This window comes from Mytilus edulis, chromosome 14 (genome assembly GCF_963676685.1).
Source record: "Mytilus edulis chromosome 14, xbMytEdul2.2, whole genome shotgun sequence".
Classification (NCBI taxonomy): Eukaryota; Metazoa; Mollusca; class Bivalvia; order Mytilida; family Mytilidae; genus Mytilus; species Mytilus edulis.
The window spans coordinates 45,851,945-45,872,678 of NC_092357.1; the positions used below are offsets into that span (position 1 = coordinate 45,851,945).

At 31.3% G+C, this 20,734-nt stretch overlaps 1 protein-coding gene across 3 annotated transcripts; it reads right to left on the bottom strand.

The window, feature by feature from the left end:
• Positions 1-1,048: 1,048 nt before the first annotated feature.
• Positions 1,049-19,088, bottom strand: LOC139502895 (uncharacterized). Of its 3 annotated transcripts, none has more exons than XM_071292564.1 (8): positions 19,057-19,088; positions 12,468-12,543; positions 7,724-7,813; positions 6,984-7,240; positions 5,404-5,578; positions 4,486-4,635; positions 3,359-3,487; positions 1,049-2,326 (listed from the first exon to the last, which is right to left on the bottom strand). In XM_071292564.1, exons 3-8 carry the CDS (start codon positions 7,806-7,808, stop codon positions 2,226-2,228), a joined length of 897 nt encoding a protein of 298 aa, XP_071148665.1. In that variant the 5' UTR covers positions 7,809-7,813; positions 12,468-12,543; positions 19,057-19,088; the 3' UTR covers positions 1,049-2,225. The 3 variants fall into 3 exon arrangements, with proteins under 3 accessions (XP_071148665.1, XP_071148666.1, XP_071148664.1); XM_071292565.1 differs by lacking the exon at positions 19,057-19,088 and adding an exon at positions 13,179-13,314 and having other exon boundaries at positions 12,468-12,526; XM_071292563.1 differs by lacking the exon at positions 19,057-19,088 and adding an exon at positions 13,200-13,293.
• Positions 19,089-20,734: the final 1,646 nt, after the last annotated feature.

Sequence of the window (20,734 nt, forward strand, 5' to 3'; positions counted from 1 at the left end):
AAGAACATATGGACATAAACCGAACATCGAATTTGAATTTTGAAAATCAACTAACAAAACAAAATATCTTTTTAATCAATGTTATTGATAGTTTGATATAGGATCTCAAAACAGAAGAGAACGTGACGTTTATTAACTTTGTGGTATGGGCTTTGCTCATGGTTGAAGTCCGTATGGTGTCATCTTTAGCAGTTCATTTTATATGTTATTTCTCTCTTTTGGAGAGTTGTTTCTTTGGCAATCATACCACATCTTCTTTTTTATATTGTATTGTATTACGAACTACAAAAAACTAGTAAAGTATATTAGCAAGCAATCATATGTAGGCCTACATAGATACCAATAATAACGTTGCGCGAAAAAAAAATCTGACTCAGATTAAAACTGATACCCCCCCCCCCCCCCCCCCTCCCATCCCCTTTTTTGAAGTAAAGTGGTTGCTTCTTTGTGAAAGCCATTTTGATGATTTGCAGTAGTTTAAATATACTAAAGATGTAGCGATTACGAATTAGAAAACGTAGGTTGTACCAGCGTGCTTACAGACGGAAAAAAAGAACTGAGATATTAAGGATCACTGCATTTTTATCTTTTCTGTTTGTTTCAGAGGTATGTCTTCTCCATGGAGTATTTAGCAGTAGTTTAAAGGATCTGACATACTAGACAAACATTTACCTCACACATTTTTTTACTAATGCATTTATGCGTGAATCGTTGTTTGAGTAAATACCAGTGGCGAATATTTCTGTGTACGTCAAGTCGATTCTGGAAGACCTTTTGCAAATAAATTAGGCAGCAACTATTTAATTTTCGGGGGAGGGGGGTGGGGTTGATGGGGTGCTATAGATTTTTTTAGGACACATTTTGGTGACAAGTCGAAAACAATTTTTTCCTTCAATTTTAGCTTACATATAGTGGCAGCCTCCATCCCCGAAAATCAAATGGTTGCTGCCTTCTGGGTTCGGCAATGATGCTGCTTTGAGTCTTGATCAGGGGTTAATAAAATAAGTTATTATTTCTTAAATAAATAAACATAAGTTTTAGACAACAATTTATGAAAAGGAATTTATTAATAAATGTTAAAAATATCATTTTTTTCAAAAATAGTTTCCTCCTTAAATATATACACGATAAAACTAATGTCCGATATGCCTAGTTTTGTATACACTTAACCTACAGAAGGCCTACATTGACTATCGACTGTGTGTAGACAAAACATTATTTAAACTTCATGTAAACATTGAGTTTTATCAATGGGAATTTAATTGTGTTTAGTTTACGTGTGAGTTACACTAATACAAAACCGAATTAAGGTCAATGTGAACACGGTCTAACATATGTATGTTTTAACACCACATTCCTTTTTATGTATGATGTTCTGCCATTTAATAAATCAATGTTCGTGAATATGTTAAACGCTTTTATAAATTCCAAATTGATTTAAATGATATTATAGATTCAATTGATTTTGCCTCGTATCTTGACTTTCATCTAAAAAGGAACAATGAGGGTCAGTGGAGAACACAAAATTACGACAAAAAGGATGATTTCAGTTTCAAATTGTTAACTCCTTATTTATATGTATGTTTTAGTAGCACTCTATTACTCCTGCATGTAAAATATTCATTTCCTGTTTGAAACAATATTCAAAAGTTCTGTTTCCCTTTCATGAATAATGGATGTTGATTAATGGACATGATGAAAACACTATCAAATAAACTAAATTTCATTTTTCACTAGAGCTAAAATTGTATACGCGAGGCATGTTGTATCTACAGAAGATTTCATCGATGGTTATGTCATGTAAGTCCAAACAGTTAACTAGTGCCCAACTAAGTAAAGTATAATTTATCCCAATTGATTGAAAAGCGTGTAATATATTTGTAACAGTTAAGTAGAATTCCTTTCTCTTCACCTCGAAGGTAAATCAAGCAACATGAGAATGTCGTTTAAATTGTATATTCGAAATAAATTTCGTCCTTGGTATACTGTACAGTTTTCTTCTTACATACTATATAAGGTATACATATTATTATTCAAACACAGTTTGATCAACAATAAAAAAAAAACACTTGGCCACATTAATTATCGTAAATCAATTCAAATTTCTAAAATGTTGATAGAGGTGCATTGTACTGTTTATAAAATATATATAAAATACAGAGCTATAATTATTTATTTCCTATCTAAGCATGTTTTTTTTTCATTATCCTAAAATATCTGCCGTTTTAACTGTCACACAATGGAGCTGTGTCTTGATCTTTAAAGCCCGTGACGGTTTCCCATTTGGTCTCTGAATCAGTTGAGGTGTCAACAGTTTCAATGGTAACTATAAAGAAAAAAAAAAGAGAACTTAACAACTATTAATATAACATGAATCAATAATTTGTTTATTAACGATTGTTGTGTATTGTCATGGATGCAATTTTGGAATGAATTAAACTAACCAGTTAACTGCAATACATCTGATATGGAAGTAGATACAAAAATGTTGTTTATGTTGAATGAGTTACGATTTGGGATGAGAAAAGGACTTCATCAATTAAGATCACCTAATTCCCGTTTGTACGCGCAGTATTACAGAACAGAATATCTTTGACAATAAATTGTCTTGTATTGTGAAATCTGCATTTGATCGTGTTCTTATTGTAAGTATTTTTTAAATTACAATACATTCCAATTACTTTATCACTTTTAGACGGTTTTAGCTTTCTTTTGTATGTGTTTTCTATATTTCGCAGTATGTAAGTCTACTACATAAGTCTCCGTTTGGTGATACAGTGATTTCATTTATTTTTGTGGGTATTAATTTTTGTTGAATGAGGAAAACTTGCAGTTTCGTGGGTATTTGACTGCATGGTTTTGTCAATCTCTGAACACAAAACCTATAGAAATTTTGCCATTCGTTTCATATTTCTTTTTGTTTTCATCTGCACCCACGAAACTCACGAAAATCGGTTTCCAACGAATATTTATGAATCCACAGTATACGACTGTTAAAATTGGTGGAAAAGATGAAAGAGAACAACAGTTCGTAATACAAAATTCTGATATCTTATAATAACATTACATTTTTTTGCGTATTACTTACATTACTTGCTGTTATTAGAGATAATCGAGGCCTTACTATTTATAAACTAAAAATCAATATTGTTGAACAAATCCAACTCTTTTGTAAGTCTCTCTATTAGAAAATTGTCTTTGTAACAGTTGTGTTTGTCACATCATAAAAACCTATTTCCCCCATATTAATAATTATTATTTGTATAACCCGTATGGTAATTCAGTGGTGTAAATTTCCCTTACACTTTGGACTCATATGTGTCTGTAAAGAATATTACACCATTAAAGAGCTGTGTACCTTTTTCACATTGATCTTGTTCCTGTTGTTTACAATTTTGTCGTCTACAAATTACACAGGAACATAACAATATACCAGCTGCAGACAATTCTCCTGAGATGCCTTGTGCTAACCCTTCTTTCATGAACTCTGAAATTATGTTCGAATTATAAGTTTATGACGATAATTCAATCGTTTTCAGTTTTAGCCTACAATTTAAAGAAATTGAAAAAAAAGTAAAATCACAAAAATACTGAACTTAGAGGAAAATCAATTCGGAAAGTCCATAATCACATGGCAAAATCAAATAACAATTATGAATGCCAGACTACTGTAGACATTCATAATTGTCAACTATTTTCTTTATTACAATACATTTGATTCTAGGTAATTTCGTATCATCACAGCACAATGTACTACGCTTTTCAATGTGCGATGTATTTGCGTTCAATAACTTTGCGATTGAGGCATTTTCTATTGCAGTTCCAATTTCTTATACAATTGTTTTTTGTTTTGTTTTTTAAACCTGCGAAATATTTTGCTACGTATATGGTATTATTTATAAGAGCAATCACATGTAAAGGGGAAAGTAATAGTGTAACTTATTTTCTTAGCGCATTAATGCAATTTAGATTCAGCAGTTTCAGTCTTCGATAAAGTGCACGATGATGCGTTTTTGAAGGAGACGACAGCACTGCAACAAACTTGTGCAACCAACTAATAATATACAACGGTTACAAGTAAATTTTATAATTTAAGTCTATTAAAACCGGTACATTTTAGTAATAACCATATTCCTTCTTTATTTAATTCGTTAAACATGTTAAATGGCCTATATTAACTATATTCCGACATTCGGTCTCCTACACTAGTTGTCTTCTATTCTATTATCAACGTTTCATATATTGTATAGTTGTACAGATGATACAAAATGCGATCTGTGAAACTGTATATTCGTGGCATTATTATGTGTGACTGTAAACCTACATGTAGTTAACTGTAATTAAATTCATACAGCTCGTGTGAGAGATAAACACCCGAAAGAGCAAATTCGTTTTCTTCTTAGTAAAATTGCATCAATTTATAAAATAATGTGGGTTTATCGTTTATTTGAACCATAAAAGATCAAGACAGATAACAAAACTTACTCCAGCAACTGTGTATATATGTGGGACATGTGCCACAGTATCTTCCTGTTACTCGTTTTCTACGGCGACAATTGATACACAAACAAATTCCTATTCCAGTGAAAATACACAGTCCTACAATGCCACCGGTAAGAACACCAATCATGTCATCTAAATGAGGTGTATATCATATAATATGAATAAATTTGAACAATCAATAATTTGATGAAACACGTCTTCTGATTGGCTGACAGTGTTTCGTCTTTCAGCTTATAACATAATTTTATCATGTGGTCGTGACGTAGTCAACATTTTTCCTGATTTTCTCCGATTTCAATTGGAATTTAAAATTACATTAAAAGAAATGTCTGTAATAGGTTTTCTGATTTGAATGAAGATTTGTTTTTAATCATTGTATAGTTCAATTGACATGTTTTGATGAACAAAGATGTGCTTAACTTGTCTACAGTAGTCATTTATAGTGTCTCGTATAATATCTTGTGTCATTTTCGCATTGTGCAGTTTAATTGAAATATTTTCATTTTAAAACAATGTGTGCATCTGAATGTGTTCAATTTAATTGATTATGTCTTTTGTTATTGTGAAGTAGAGGGAGAGAAGAAGAAGAAGTAGTAGTAGTAGTAGTCGTAGTAGTAGTAGTAGTAGTAGTAGTAGTAGTAGTAGTAGTAGTAGTAGTAGAAGTAGTAGTAGTAGTGGTATTTGTTGTAGTATCGGTTGTAGAAGTAGAAGCACATCATCTGCAGTCACTGTGACTTCATTTAATTTCCGTATAGTTATCAAGCGTTAGAAAAAAATCACTTCTGCAGTTGGGCAATATATATATATTGATGTCATGTATGTGCATGTTTCATTGTATCAATGATGTATAGTTTAAAATATTCCATAGATAATTAGAGTTACAGCTATCAAATTACTCACAATTGTAATCCCATTTTGTTTCAATTTGAAACTTAAAAGTGTCATTTACATTGTCTTGGACCACTTTCTCTAATTTTCTCAACTTAAATGAAATTTGAAGTTGAGAACCGTATAAACACCGTGAGAACATTGTGTTTGAATCATACGAATTTCTTGAGCAGCCTTCTCCCGATATCTTGAAAGAAAACAAAATATATTATAGGCAGTATATTAATTGAGGACAATCAACTTATTACAACAAAAAGCAAAACCTACAATTTTGTTCCAAGTCAGGAAAATGGCAGTTTTCATCAAATTGTTCGATTCTATTTTTGGTGGTATTCATTTTGATGCATTTATATGTTCCTGTAGTTTCTTTGTTTTCGTCTTATTGCTTATAGTTTATGTTTTACCCTCGATTTTAGTTTGTAGCCCGTATTTTTTTCTAGCAATCGATATATGACTATTTAACAACGGTATACATCTGTTGCCTATAAATGTATTTTTGTCCTTCATGAATGCCTATGAGCAATGTCTATAAGTCATTTTGTTATTCTTTGCTGAAATAGTTGTTTGTTTGATATTGATTGAACTTATGACACACAATGTAACCTGCTGTAACCCAATTTATGTTGTTCTTTTTAAGATATGACGTCGTCAGTTTCTTTTTCGATTGGACGTGGCACAATACAAAGATTTTTTTCACTCCGAATCAGACGACTTTAAACTGATGTAATTCATTTAATCTTTTTTTTATATTTCATAAATGAGACACGGTTTTGGAGGTCAAACTGTGTTGTGCAATAATCTATAAAATATGTTGGGATGCTATGAATAACAAAGAAGCTGAATTCATTCAAGTACAAAATGTATGTACATCTCAAAATTGCAACTAATTACATAACAATTTAGTACTATGTAATAATTATGTGATAATGAAATTATCACAATTTAAAAGATCAATCCTTCTTCTTTCTTTTGGTACCTAATTTATAAAATTTAAAGAAGGATGAGTGGAATTACATCAGTTTAAAGGGGTCTGATTGAGGATGAAATATCTTTGTATTGTGCTACCTTAAGAGTTTGAATTCCTCTTCGTACTTTTAACCTCTCTTATAACATAAAGTATCATCTTATTTTTCGTTCTATAGATATAAAGATGGTATGAGTGGTAGTGAGACAACTCTCCATCAAAGTCACAATTTGTATAGGTAAACCATTATAGGTCAAAGTATGGCATTCAACACGGAACCATGGCTCAGTGTGTTTTAACCATTTGTAAATCTTTTTGGGATATTTGTAAAGGTCTCCTCTAAATAGATCAGATTCTTTAACAGATTATTATTGTTTTTTATTCAGATTTTCATTATTTGTTTTAGGCTTTTCAAAAAATGATGGTCGCGTAACCACTAAAGATTGCTTTCATTTCATATTTTAAACAAATATTTACATAGCAAATATACAGTATATGTTTAACATACATTAAATGTATCAGAGAAATAAAACAATACAATCAAATAAACGTTTTGAAAAGCATTAATTGTTTTGTTGTTTAATCTTCTTCATTTTTCGTACCCAGCACAATACACATTATAAATTACCTGTTCCTCATTATAAGCAGCATTGTCGTAGTCGTAGTCGTAGTTAACCCAAGACCAAATTTTACTCTGACATTTTAGGCTACTATAGTATAGCTCCGTCACGCACAATTTATATGAATAAAAGACAGATTTTGGAAATGTGAATGACATTTGTCTACATTCCTGGCTGCCGAAATCCCCTTCAAACTTCATGTAAACCATGGTATTTCCGTCAACAAGATATGGATCACTGACACACGAATCAGTTGGAAATGAATCTAATAAAAGATAAAAACAAATAAAAAAGGTTTATTAAAATAATATACAGGTTTTGATCAAACAACGGCAAATCTTAAAGAAGGGAAAACAAATCAATTCAAAGTGGTAGTTTCGTTCTATAAAATAAATAATTTAAGGTACTTTTCGTAAATGTAGTTAGAAACAAATTATTGTGAGTTCAGCCCCCACTTTTTGGGTGCACTCGACTCCAATCCTAATTGACACGGATTGTCAGTTTTCCTATCGAAGGTCGATTGTTTTCACTGGGCACTCTGGCTTCCTCTACCAATGAAAAAATGGCCGCAACGAAAGTGTTTAAATGCAGTGCTTAAATGTGGCATTAAAACATAAACAATCAATATAATCGTCTTATCATACTATCAGTGTTGAATCTGTAAGAGATCTGAAGATACATTGAATCATATTGAGTTGAATATAAAATATTTACAAATAACCAGTGAGTTCAATATCTATAAACTTACATGTCACTGAGATTTTTCCTTGGCAGATTTGGACTGATACCAAAAACATGATGACAATAACTTCAGCCGACATTTTCAATGTCATGATTTCTATAAAAGACACACACAACTTACAATTGTATTATATTACAACAACAAAGACGGGATATGCATAATTTGTTGAGTAATACTGTAAACTTTTAAGTTCCATGTCAATTACATTATCCAATTCATTTTACTATATGAATAAAATACATTCAGTCTTTACACCACTTTATTGAGTTACCGTGTGATGCTATATTATTTTGCTAGAGGAATTTAGATTTTGATATTTTAAAGGCGATGACTACAATGTTTGTATGCCTCAATTATGGGCTTTATGTTTTCTAGTGTGCGTGTCCGTTCGTACGTTCGTGTGTTCGTCCGTCCGTCTTTCCCGCTTCAGGTTAATATTTTTTATCGTTATAATTTATCAGGAAGTAGAAGTCCAATGAAACTTAGTACAAATGTGCCCCATAATACGTTTGTTCTAAATGTAATTAGAATGTTGACCCCATTTTGATAGTCCAATAAAAATAGAAATGATAGTGCGATTGAGGTATTCATGTACTAGGGACACATTCTTGTTTTATTAATTTTGACTTTCAGGTTAAAAGAAAAAATATCACAACACTAGAGATACGACAGTTACAACTGTGTCTGATTTATTTCTCTATGCGTTTTTCATTTTGAATAATCTACAAAATAAAATTTTCTATGCATGTATATGTGTGGGAATTGTGCACGGTCGCCTTTTATCGTGACTCCAAAATGTGTTTTCAGAGGGAAGCAAGAACATTTACGTCGCAATTGAATTTTGATTATCAAACCTGATATGAAACGAACAACACGTTAGGATACGAACATAAATCTGGTTACACTATAGACGCGAAAATAAACAATGACATCTGCGAATCATAATAAAGGTTTTTAAAACAGATGCACTTAACAATTGTATTTTATAGTTCTTTGTGTTTGCCATATAATCTTATGTGAATATAAACTACTTAAAACATATCCAATCAGTATCGAAAAGGAAGAACATAAACAGATTTAATGACTATGGTTATTTGTTGTGTTATTGATCTTAAAAGACGTCGTTGAAATAAAAGTAAAACGTAAATTTACATAGAAGGAAGTTCATAACACATGACAAAATCAAACATTCGATGTTATCAACCAATAAAATAAAACGAATGAAAAACATCCCTAATATTAAACTGGTGGGTTCAATCTTTGTTATCGTGTTTATATAGCTAGATCCATTTATATAGCAGTTTACTGAAGTTTCGTTATAACGGAAAACAAATGCTGAACATCAGCGTAGACATTCTTGAGATCGTAACACGCATTGCGATCCAAAAGCGGACACAATGTTAACATCACTACAAATGTCAAAAAGTCTGAAAAAACAGTTTTTGTCTGAACTTGCATGAATTTTGACGGGGCATTCTTTGTCTGAATTATTTTTAATATTCTTAACATAGTATGAATTTGTTTAATAAGGTTCTTGTTTTTTTCTTGACAAGTGTCTTGACAGTAGTACCCTTGTCTTAACATTTCTAAACCTTTTCTGTATTATCTGATAAGTTTCTTAAATAGTATCCAACAATTCTTGATTGTCTTAAATTATCTCGATTTGTTTGACATATTCTTGACATTCTTAATAATGCCTGAATATGTCTTCACACATTCCTGACAGTCTTAAAGCTGTTTGAATATATGTGACCCGCCATGACATTTGCAGGCTTATGGAGGTAGAAGGTCATTGTTAGAAAAAGTATAAACATGATAAATATCGAGATTCAACGAAATACGTATTTGTGAAGAAGAGATAAACACTTTCCTTTGCTTCTCTTTTGCGGACGCCGAACTATACATCATACATTAGTTTTTAAGAAGTTTTACTTTATCGTTTGAAGTGAAAAATATTTGAATCTACATTTTAAACTGAAAAAAAAAATCAAATTTCTGCTCTATAGATTTCCTTTCATAAATGAAGTCTGAAATATATCCATAATAAATGTACCGTAAAATGAATATAAGAGAACACCTACTTATAAACTGTTACGCGTCGCATACTATGTATAGAGACATCTTTTACATAATAAATTTAAATTAAAAAAAGGAATTCTTAAAGTTTACTTTGACAAATTTTAAACTAATTTTATTTCAACAAGTTTAAATTACATGTTCTAAAATAGAGCTACAAACAAACAAATAATGCTCTGCTCTATAGTTTTTCTTTCATAAATGAAGACTGAAATATATTTATAATAAATGCACCGTACCAAATTAATATATGAGAACACTTACTTACAAACTGTTACGCGTCGCATACTATGTTTAGAGACATGCATAATAAATCTAAATTAAAAAAAGAAATTCTTAAAGCTTACTTTGACAAATTTTAAACTAATTTTATTTCAACAAGTTTAAATTACATGTTCTAAAATAGAGATAAGAATTGTTTGCATTGTAGTAAATTTAAGTCTTTGAAATTTTATTCAAAAACGCTATTAAACATCACTAAGAGCCAATAAATAGAACAATTTTGTGTATTATAAATTAGTGCCTTCAATAAGTAAAAGTCGTCATAGAACAGTCTCATTTTCATACCGGTATTCGAAATGTCTCGTTTCATTGCTATTACAACAAATATGTCATAATAACATGACAGAGAGTTTTGTTTCGGAATATTCTAGATAAATATACAAAAATCAAATTTTAGACAATGTACCCTCCTAAGACTGGAAATGGCTAGTCACATATAGTTAACGGCGTGTTTCTCACAATGACGTTCTACCTCCATAAGCCTGGATATGTCGTGGCTGGTCACATATATTGACACGTTCTGGAGGTCTTAAAGATGTCTTGACTCTATCTCAACAGTAAAAAATTCTCCTGAATTGTTTATAGATACATTCGGCACCAATTTAATAAACATTTTATTTTGCTGTTATATACTCATTTGTATTATTGATAAACTGAACTAAGAACAATCAAGGATTTGTATATAAATATAACCTGTTGGTGCCCCTGAGTGGGAGTACCCGAAAGACTCCCATGTAGTATAATTTTGATTTAGTTTTTATAAAACGTTTAATTAATTTGTTTTCACTTGGAATGTATGTCGTAGTAAGTTACATGCAGCATTTGAGATTTTTGGCTGTCGAAAAATAGTCAAATTTTCTTTACTGAAATGGATGACCTGAAACAGTTTTAAAATGTTTTTCTTTTGAACCTTACCAATTCTCTTTTACGTGTGTGTGGCTAAACCTTGATTTTTTTTTTATTTGAGACAAAGACTTTGTCAACCTTCTGCTAAGACACTGGTGACTGTTTATAAAGTCCAAGGAGCATATGCAAACTCTTGAATATCGAATGAGTAGAGAAATGTATATCCCATATACAGGAGAAGTTGGTATATTGCTATTAAGGTAGGAAAAACTTATAATTTAAAAATTAAAAACCGATAGTTTGTCATAGATTCAGAGACATGTGAAATGACCGCTCATGTAAAATTCGAGGTAAAGGTCTAACAATAATGCAGAGGAGGACGTTTCTCCTGTTCTTTTAATTTCTAGTTCTGCATGTTCTGGGGAATATATTAATATAACCTAATCAGAACTGTCTATAGACTAGTGTTAATGAAAAGTATAGTACATATGAAAGTGAAATTAAATTATCTTCTTTGATCTTGTTTTTTTACATATTTCTGAAGGAACTTCGACTCTTATGAATATATGAAAAGTTGCTGCTGCACTGTTCACTCCCATAGAAATGACGAAAATTTGGTGCCAAATTTTACCTCCAAATGTCCCTCAGAAACTCCCACATACTGGTCACTTGTGCTTCTGTAAAGCTTTTTTTTTTTTTACTTTTAACAAAATATACCGTATGTACCGTATGGTATCCAAAAGAAATACATGTATGACGTGCGGTACCATTTTTATGTTGAAAACCATTGTTGATATACATTATGTCTTTTAGACGATTTTTCAATTACATATGGGGTATGGAGGTATAAAGGATTGACACGTTAAAATTTTGATATTAATAATGTCAGAGAAATATCGAGATTTTTATTTATTAAGAAGCTCTTTAAGGGTAATTTAAAATTCACATATTGTTTATACCACTACGCGAGTTTACAGTTTTCAATATTCATGAAATCCTCTTTCATTGCGGAAATAATCTTTGTCAGTATAACTGATAATTATATCGTCGAACATGCAGATGAGCTGGAAATCTGATCCTTGTCAAATGATGCTTTGTATGTGGGATGAGAGGCGTGCCCACTTATTCCTAATGCATTTACAAGACATTTGTCAATCAAATAATTAAAACGAACGAAAACCAACCCTCATATTTCTGACTTGATATAGGCATTTTCTTATTCAACTGGTGATTTTTATCTGGTTTATCGTGTTTCTAGTGCCTAAGCACATTTCTATAACAGTTCTTATAGACATACGATTTCACTCGACAAAACAAAATATATTGCAGAAAGGCAGAATTAAACCTAGTTTTAACTGATCTACGAAACCTTAAAAGGTTATTCCACGGAAAACAGACGCTCGAGGTTTTTAACATTACATTCTAAATGGAACAAGTTGTCTCATTAGCAAATCAACAAATCAGTGTTTACAACTCTGAGGATAATCATCAGTTCTGACATTAAATCACAAATAACAAATTACTAAATCCCCCTTACCATGCTTACCTTCAACTGTATTTAAAATCTAATTCTTCATTTCTGTATGTACCTTTATTATAGTTATACTGCTTGCAATCTCTACCTGTAACGAATCAATACATCGAAATGTAAATACTAGATAACGAATCAGCTAAAGTTTTTTTTATAGTACTCGCATAGTTGTTAATTGGAAGTTAAAAATGAATATCATAAAAGGTAACAGTCACTAAAAGGAAGTCATATTCAATTTTTATCTAGAATAAAAGGTAATGATGATTTTTATGATTCGTTTATCTATCTATGTCATATCCGTGTTCGTATTAGGTACATATGCTGGTGTACACTGCTTATAGAAATGTATAACAATTTAAAACATAGTTTCATTCTCATTTCGTCATGTTTGTATTCTTTTGGCCAAAACAATAATTTCATACAAGAACTTTGTTATGATTATTCGCACATATTCATAGAATTTTTCTTTGATAATTACATATCGTGGTATGTATTAGATTGAATATGTAAAGCCGTAATAAAACTGACCATCAAATAGCTACCCACAAACGATCAAACGGAGAGGTGTCAACAATACAGGTTACGAACCATATGGTAAGCTCTATTCGGACCTCACATACACACCACGTCTTAATTGAAGTACTCGATATAGGTAAGAACATTAGCAACATAACCTGTATACAATATGTTTGAGAAAATCATATCAAGCACATAATATTTTAAAACATTTTTAGAATATGGTCTTACCTCAATGCAATAAACGTTTATTTATTTCCACTGTTTTGGGGGGTTTATATACGTACGGCATATACTTTATTTATGTAAGCCAATCAACACCGATCAGGAACAAAATAAACGTACAAATATAAAAATAATTTATTTTGTTTATTTCGTCATGTCATGTGATCTACAGGAGAAGTTAAGCCAACACATATCAAGTACATACTGTGGTCATACTCTTAATTTTTTCTAATTTCACTAATTAAAATTGAAGAAATAGTTATACAGTAACTTAAGACCTGGTTAATTAGACATTCTTATATCTGAACATTGAATTGTCAGTTTATTTGTGACCAGAGTTTACCAACGATAGTATTTTCAACAATAATATAATTGTAATGAAGTTAGTAATGACACGCTTAACTACATTAAAAAATATGCTATAAAAGGAATACATTATCAAGTTGCTTTTAAGGTTACAATAAAGGTGGTACCTAACACTCCAGGGAGATAACTCTGTAAACTCAGCTAAACGTGTTAACTACGTTGTGTTATTAAAGGAATATTAAGCTTCTCAATGATCAAAATTAGTGTTTGTCAAACTGCGATATAACCAGTGTAATTTTTCTGATAAAATGGTTGGTTCAAAATTTTGGAAATTTTCATATTTTTGTCAAAGGGTCAAAGTATATAATTTGTCAAAATTTTATGAAAATTAAACAGTCGAAATAAATTTTAGTGAAGGTGTTGGGTACCACCTTAAACTTGAAATAGAAAGCAAACGTTGAAGACAATGCTGTAAATACACGATATATATATATATATATAAACGCCTAAAAAGTGTACATAACAACACCAATAACATAAAAATGAACTATAAAATTTAATGTAATTATTTATAAATATTTCGGATAACAGATATCCTTCATCGGTATATATGATTGTGATGTTGAATGAATCAATTATCAGTCTACTTAGATTAAGCTGTTACAATCTTGAAATTTATGCAATAAAAAAGTCAAACCGAACATCAGGTAAGACGCTTGCACAATTCTAAAAATTTGTTAAACACGACATAGGTTATATGACTAATTACATCAGAGTGTTCAAATATATGCTTTAAATAAAAATAATAATGTGCGATAAGAACTAGCACAATTCTAAAGCTTTAACGGTGTCGACAATTATGATGTTACAAGAAAGATTGCGTCAATAAGAATTCCAAATAAACAGCACTAAACGGTCTAAATTTGTAAATATTTCAGATTTGACAACAGTAGTGTAGTTACATTAGAGTCTGCGATGTTTAAAACAAACGGCCGTTAAAAATATAATAATAAATTTTGACTAAAGTAAACTAGTTGAACGTGGCTTGGTACTTATACATCCCTCAAAAAATTAAGCAATTTAAATTGTTATATTCAACAGATTTATTTTAGAAATGAGTAAGGTAAAGAAATAAAAACAGAGTCTGTAATAATAAGTAATATAACCCAGCTGTGAAGCACTGCATAGTGTCGAACTACATCTTTTCATTTATCCTATTTGGTGCCAAAGTTGTTAATTTTCTTATCAAAATCTTTCCCGAGTAAGTCTATCCTCCCTAGACCAAGCAGAGTTGTGGTCAATGATTGTAATGGTCATTCGATTGAGATCTGCCTTAGTGTGGCCAGGGGATCTCAAATGTCGACTAAGAGGGAGGTCTGGATTGCATTGGTAGTCGCTACGATGACCGTTCATTCGTTTGTGAAACGGCTGTTCTGACTCGCCAACATACTGTTTACCACATTTACACTGTAGGAGATACACAACATTTGTAGTCTTGCAATTAACATTGTAAAATATGGTGTATTCTGTACCAGTGGAGTGACTGTTAAATGTCTGGGTAATCAGTATTTGTTTGCAAGTCAGACATCGTTTGTTTCCACAACCCTTACAAGAGCCCACTGACGAAGAGCCTGCTTGAGAGGATAACTCAGCTCTCACCAGCAAGTCTTTAAGGCTTTTGGGCCTACAGAAAGCCAGTACAGGTGGCTCGGGAAAGATCTTGGATAGTTTAGGATGTTTTTCGATATCTTTCCAACTTTCGCGGATAAGGTGAGATAAGATGTCAAATTTTGGATGGTAAGTCAATACAAAAGGCACCCTCCTGTTGACCTTTTTGACTTTATATTGTAAAAGTTCATCTCCGCTGATGTTGTTAGCACGAGAAAAACCTTTATCAATGTCTTTTCTTTTGTAGCCCCGATGTTTTAGGTGACCTAGCATATTAATCTATTGTAATAAAAATTCATAATATCTTATAAAATTTGTAGATTTAGCTAACAAGGTCCTTATATTTGGATAAAGTAACATTTGTTTATAGTGGAAAGTTGTTTTAACGTTAAATAAGCTACAATTAAAAATTGCTTGCTAGTTCCTCTCTGTGATTACCTTTAAATAACTCTGGTTCATTTCCCAATCAATCTACCATGAAGGGAAGATAAATAATACGAATTTCAATCATAGTCTTTTTCAAAAATGATGAACGGTTCTTTATATTGGTATGTTATCATTTTAAACGTTTCAAATTTACGAAATTATATTCGTACATCAAAGTTTTTGATACACCAATAACAAAAACTGAAATATATTGAATTGATACATTTTGTAACTATTCAAATTTATATCAAGAACCTACACTTAATTATAAAATAATGAACCTATTAAAGGGAGACAATACTCGCATAACTTTTTCGAATTGGCACATAATACAACGGAATGTCACTCTTGCATACAAATGGAACATCAATATAATTAATTAACTGTGCAATCGCGCTCCACCTTCAATGATGATTCTAAATTATAAATATAACCAAAAGTTGTTAATCTATAGATAGTAAAGACTAATGAAATCTAACCCACTGTTTAAATATTTCTTTGCAATTTTTTAAAACTTCCTCAGTAAAATGCTTGAGCCACTTGACTTTCATAGCTCATAATTAACGTTTTTACACAATATTTAAATAAAGTAGCTAAAGATTATTCGCTTCTCAAAGTGTAAGACGCAATAAAAATCGTATGCTTGCACCATCTTATCCAAAAACAGATTTAATTAAGTTCTGAACATTTCGACATTTATTCGTTAAAACCGGTTTTAAACAAATCACAAGTACGTGTTAAGATCCGACTAAATACCCATATCCAGATATCGTCAGGTAAATTTGCTAGGTGACCGCGAAGTTCTTGTAGTCGTTTTTTTGGCAACATTGTTGGTGGAGCAAATCCTTTTTATTCGTATGGCCTGGCTGTAGGGAATGCTCTTGGTCCAATGTTTAGGGTGACAACTCAAAGGAGACAGATATTGATGTTTGTCTGTGGGCTTGCAATACAGATCTGTAAATATGTTTCCATCCCTCAATCTCGTTGTAGTGTCAAGAAATGTGATCTTAGAGTCAGATTTCATATGTGAATTTTATTGAGGGATGGGCATCGTTGGCATGTTGAATAAACAAATTTAGTTCTTGTTCAGTATTATCCCACTTCATGTCAATATCGTCAATAAATCGGAACCAAGAAAGGGGTTGATAGAGAGAAGAATTGAGAATTCCCTGTTCTAATTTCCCAATAAAAATATTGGCATAAGACGGGGCCATCTTTGTTTCCATTGCTGTTCAATTAACTTGGAGAAAGTGTTCACCATTGAATATGAAGCTATTGCATTGTAATACCAAAGTTAGAAGCTGGATGAGACATTCGGTTGGTGGATGTAAGGTATAACGAGAGTTCCAGACTTCCCTACAGGCTTCAATACCATCGTCATGGGGATGTTAGTATAGAGGGAGGTAACATCAAGCGAGACAAGGATCGTTTCAAGTGGGAGAGGGTTCAAAGATTCCATTTTTTAAGGTCTATGGAGGATAGACTTACTCGGGAAAGATTTTGGATAAGAAAATTTTGGCACCAAATGGGATAAATGAAAAGATGTAGTTCGACACCATGCGCAGAAATGTACAATATACTTCCTTTTTCCGGTCTCGTTTGTATGAAACTTTGAGTAAAATATATATTTATCAGTCTAGTATAAAATAGGAAGGAACGTGCAATACCAATTTCATTTTTAATAATTCCTTGATATGAAAAAAACGTTACCTAATGATAGCGTTTCTTTGTTTACATTGCATATGACGTCATAATTTAAATAACGTCACAACTAAAATCCCTAACAACAGAACCAAAATCGGAAACGTTACGGTATTTCCGGTTTTTTTTTACAAATAATTAAGTTACAAAAAAATAATTCATACAGACTTCGTCCCCATTTACAGGTAATGCCTGCCTCATATCAATGCTGCTGGAATGTTGCTACTTAGAAATGGAAAGTTCACAATTGGAAAGCTGAAATCATCTCTTTTGTCGTAAAGTTTTGTTTTCAACCGACCCTCATTGTCAATGTCTAGATGTAAGTCAAGATATGATGCTTTGATGCGTTCCACATAGTCACCAAATTTTGAATTATTTAGTGAAAGAACATTATCTTTATAGCGGAAAGTAGAGTTAGAGGATAATGCTAACTTCTTATCTTTCTTCCTAAGAAGTTCCTGCATGATGTCATCCTCATAATAATAAAGAAACAAGTCGGCAAGTAGAGGGGTACAATTTTTTCCTATTGGAGTACCGACAGTCTGTTGAAAAACACGTCGTTTATGTATGTACAAACCCGGTATAGTTCATATTCGGACGGTCATATCCGTGGGAGCTTGTTTTTTTTTTATCTAACTAGATTTAGCGCATCTTTTTAACGACAGCGTCTATTATGACATATATGTCAAATTTGATTTTATTAAAAATAAAGTGTTCAGTCGTCGTCTTATTTGCTGTATGTTTTTTTTTTATTCGTATCGCACTTGATGTATCAACAACTACTTGAAAATAGTCTGACATTCATTCAAACTAGCATAAGTCCAGGACATGAAAATGTGCACCTGCTACTTCACCTTATAAATTTGTATGTGAATATTTTGTAGCTTTCTTTACCAAAACATGAATTTAGCAACTTTGATGATACCAAATTCTAAATAAGAAATCTCTTAAAGTTCTGCTCTTGTAACAGTAAGGTGCAATTTGTGAGTTATCGGTTCCAACGAAATTAATCTTTCCTTCAACACGTTCAGTCTGCTAAAACTATTTGGAAACGACAAAAACATATATGTTCATAAAAGGACTCATTGTATTGAATAAAAAAGGAAGTAGAAAAAAAAATTATTGGTGTTTATAGGTCTTGTTTTAGTTCTAACATTATTTAGAAAAATAGGAGTCTTAAAGGATTGAGAGGGCATGTCATATATCGTTTCGTTGATCTATCTGAGGTCAAGAAAGTGTCAAAAAAATATATCAAATAAGAGAACAAATATTTTTGGTATTTTATTTTAATTTATGTCATGTCCATGATCGTATTATCTACATATACTGGTGTACACTGCTTATAGAAATGTATAACAATTTATAACATTCTTTCATTCTCATTTCGTCATGTTTGTATTCTTTTTTCCAAAACAATAATTTCATACAAGAACTTGGTTATGATTATTTGCACATATATATAGAATTTTTCTTTGATAATTACATATCGTGGTATGTATTAGATTGAATATGTAAAACTGTAATAAAACTGACCATCAAATAGCTACCCACACACGATCAAACGGAGAGGTGATAACAATACAGGTTACGAACCATATCGTAAGCTCTATTCGGACCTCTCATACAAACCAATTCTTGATTATAGTAATCGATATAGCTAAGAACAGTTATCTCATTGGCAACATAACCTGTAGACAATATGTTTGAGAAAAATCATATAAAGCACATAATATTTTATAATATTTTGAAAAAATAATCTTACCTCAATGCAATAAACATTTATTTATTTCCACTGTTTTTAGGGGTTTATATACGTAGGACATACATTTAACTTATATAAGCCAATAATCACCGATCCGGAACAAAATAAACGTACAAATATAAAAATAATTTATTTTGTTTACTTCCTCATGTCATGTGATCATCAGGAAAAAGTTAAGCCAACACGTATCAAGTACATACTATGGTTATATTATTAATGTTATATAATTTCACTAATTGAAATTAAATAAGTAGTTATACAGTCTCTTAGGACCTGGTTAATTAGACATACTTATATCTGAACATTGAATTGTTAGTTTATTTGTGACCAGAGTTTACCAACGATAGTATTTTCAACAATAATATAATTTTAATGAAGTTAGTAATGATATGTTTAACTACTAAAAGTATGATATGAAAGGAATACATTATCAAGTTTTCTTTTAAAGTTACAATTAAGGGGGTACCTAACACTCCTGGGAGATAACTCTGAAAACTCAGCTAAACGTTTTAATTACGTTGTGTTATTAAAGGGATATTTAGCTTCACAATGATCAAAATTAGTGTTTGTCAAACTACTTTATAACTAGTGTAATGTTTTCTGATAAAATGGTTGGTACACATTTTTGGAAATTTTTATATTTTTTCCATAGGGTCAAAGTTTTATGAAAATTAAGCAAGCCAAATAAATTTGAGTGAGGGTGTTGGGTACCAACTTACGTTTGAAATAGAAAGCAAACGTTGAAGAAAATGTTGTATTACACGATATATATATATCATACTAACATTGCAAAAAAAAAGAACGACAGCAGTTGTCGACAAAACAAAAGTTCAGAGTTCATCAACACGAACAATACAATACGTTGTATCTAATTTTCAATTCGCTTCCCTTTATTTTAGATCAGAAAAGTTGTAAGTTCTGTAAATTGACATAAAATTTCCTCTTTCTTCTGGTGGTGTTTATCTTATCAAGTGTTAAATCGGAGAGTTTAGTATGCGTGCTTGACAGGAGAATGTTATGAAGGAAACACATCCAGTCGTGCTCCGTTTGGAGATCAGATGTTTTATGAGTAAAAATTTAAAGATCCAAATTTCACAGCATGCGTTAAACATAAAGCAATTATGCCTCTTCAGTAAATGTTGAGGTTTACATATTTGGAATCTTACAACTTAAGCAATTGTTGTAACCTGATTGAGGCGAAAGTGCAGAATGATATTGGCACACCAAATTATAATAATATGGTTAAGTATTAGTGAATTATTCTCCTGAAATGTGTTCTATTGCTTTAACAGCAGTGAAATATTCATTGTTTTGCAAAACAATCTAAATAGTCTTGTGTCAGTATCGAACTATTGGTCTTGTAAACAAACTTATTTTCGTAGTACTTTTTTTTTTGGAGTTAATCCCTTTCTAACATGTCTTACCGATTTCATGATTGTAAAATTAACTTAATGAAGATGCAGTCATGAGGAAAATTTCAAGTTTCACATATTGGCGACAATTTATATATTCGCGTAATTGTTCTCCTCGTGAAAGTCTCGATAATAAATCGCTCGCGAAAATAAGTAGTTTTTTAGTATTTAAGGAGATATGAACCTGACGAATTAAAATTTTCTGCGCAACTCGAACTGTCGGTAAAGTACGAAACTCATTATTGTACAAATAAACAATAAATATA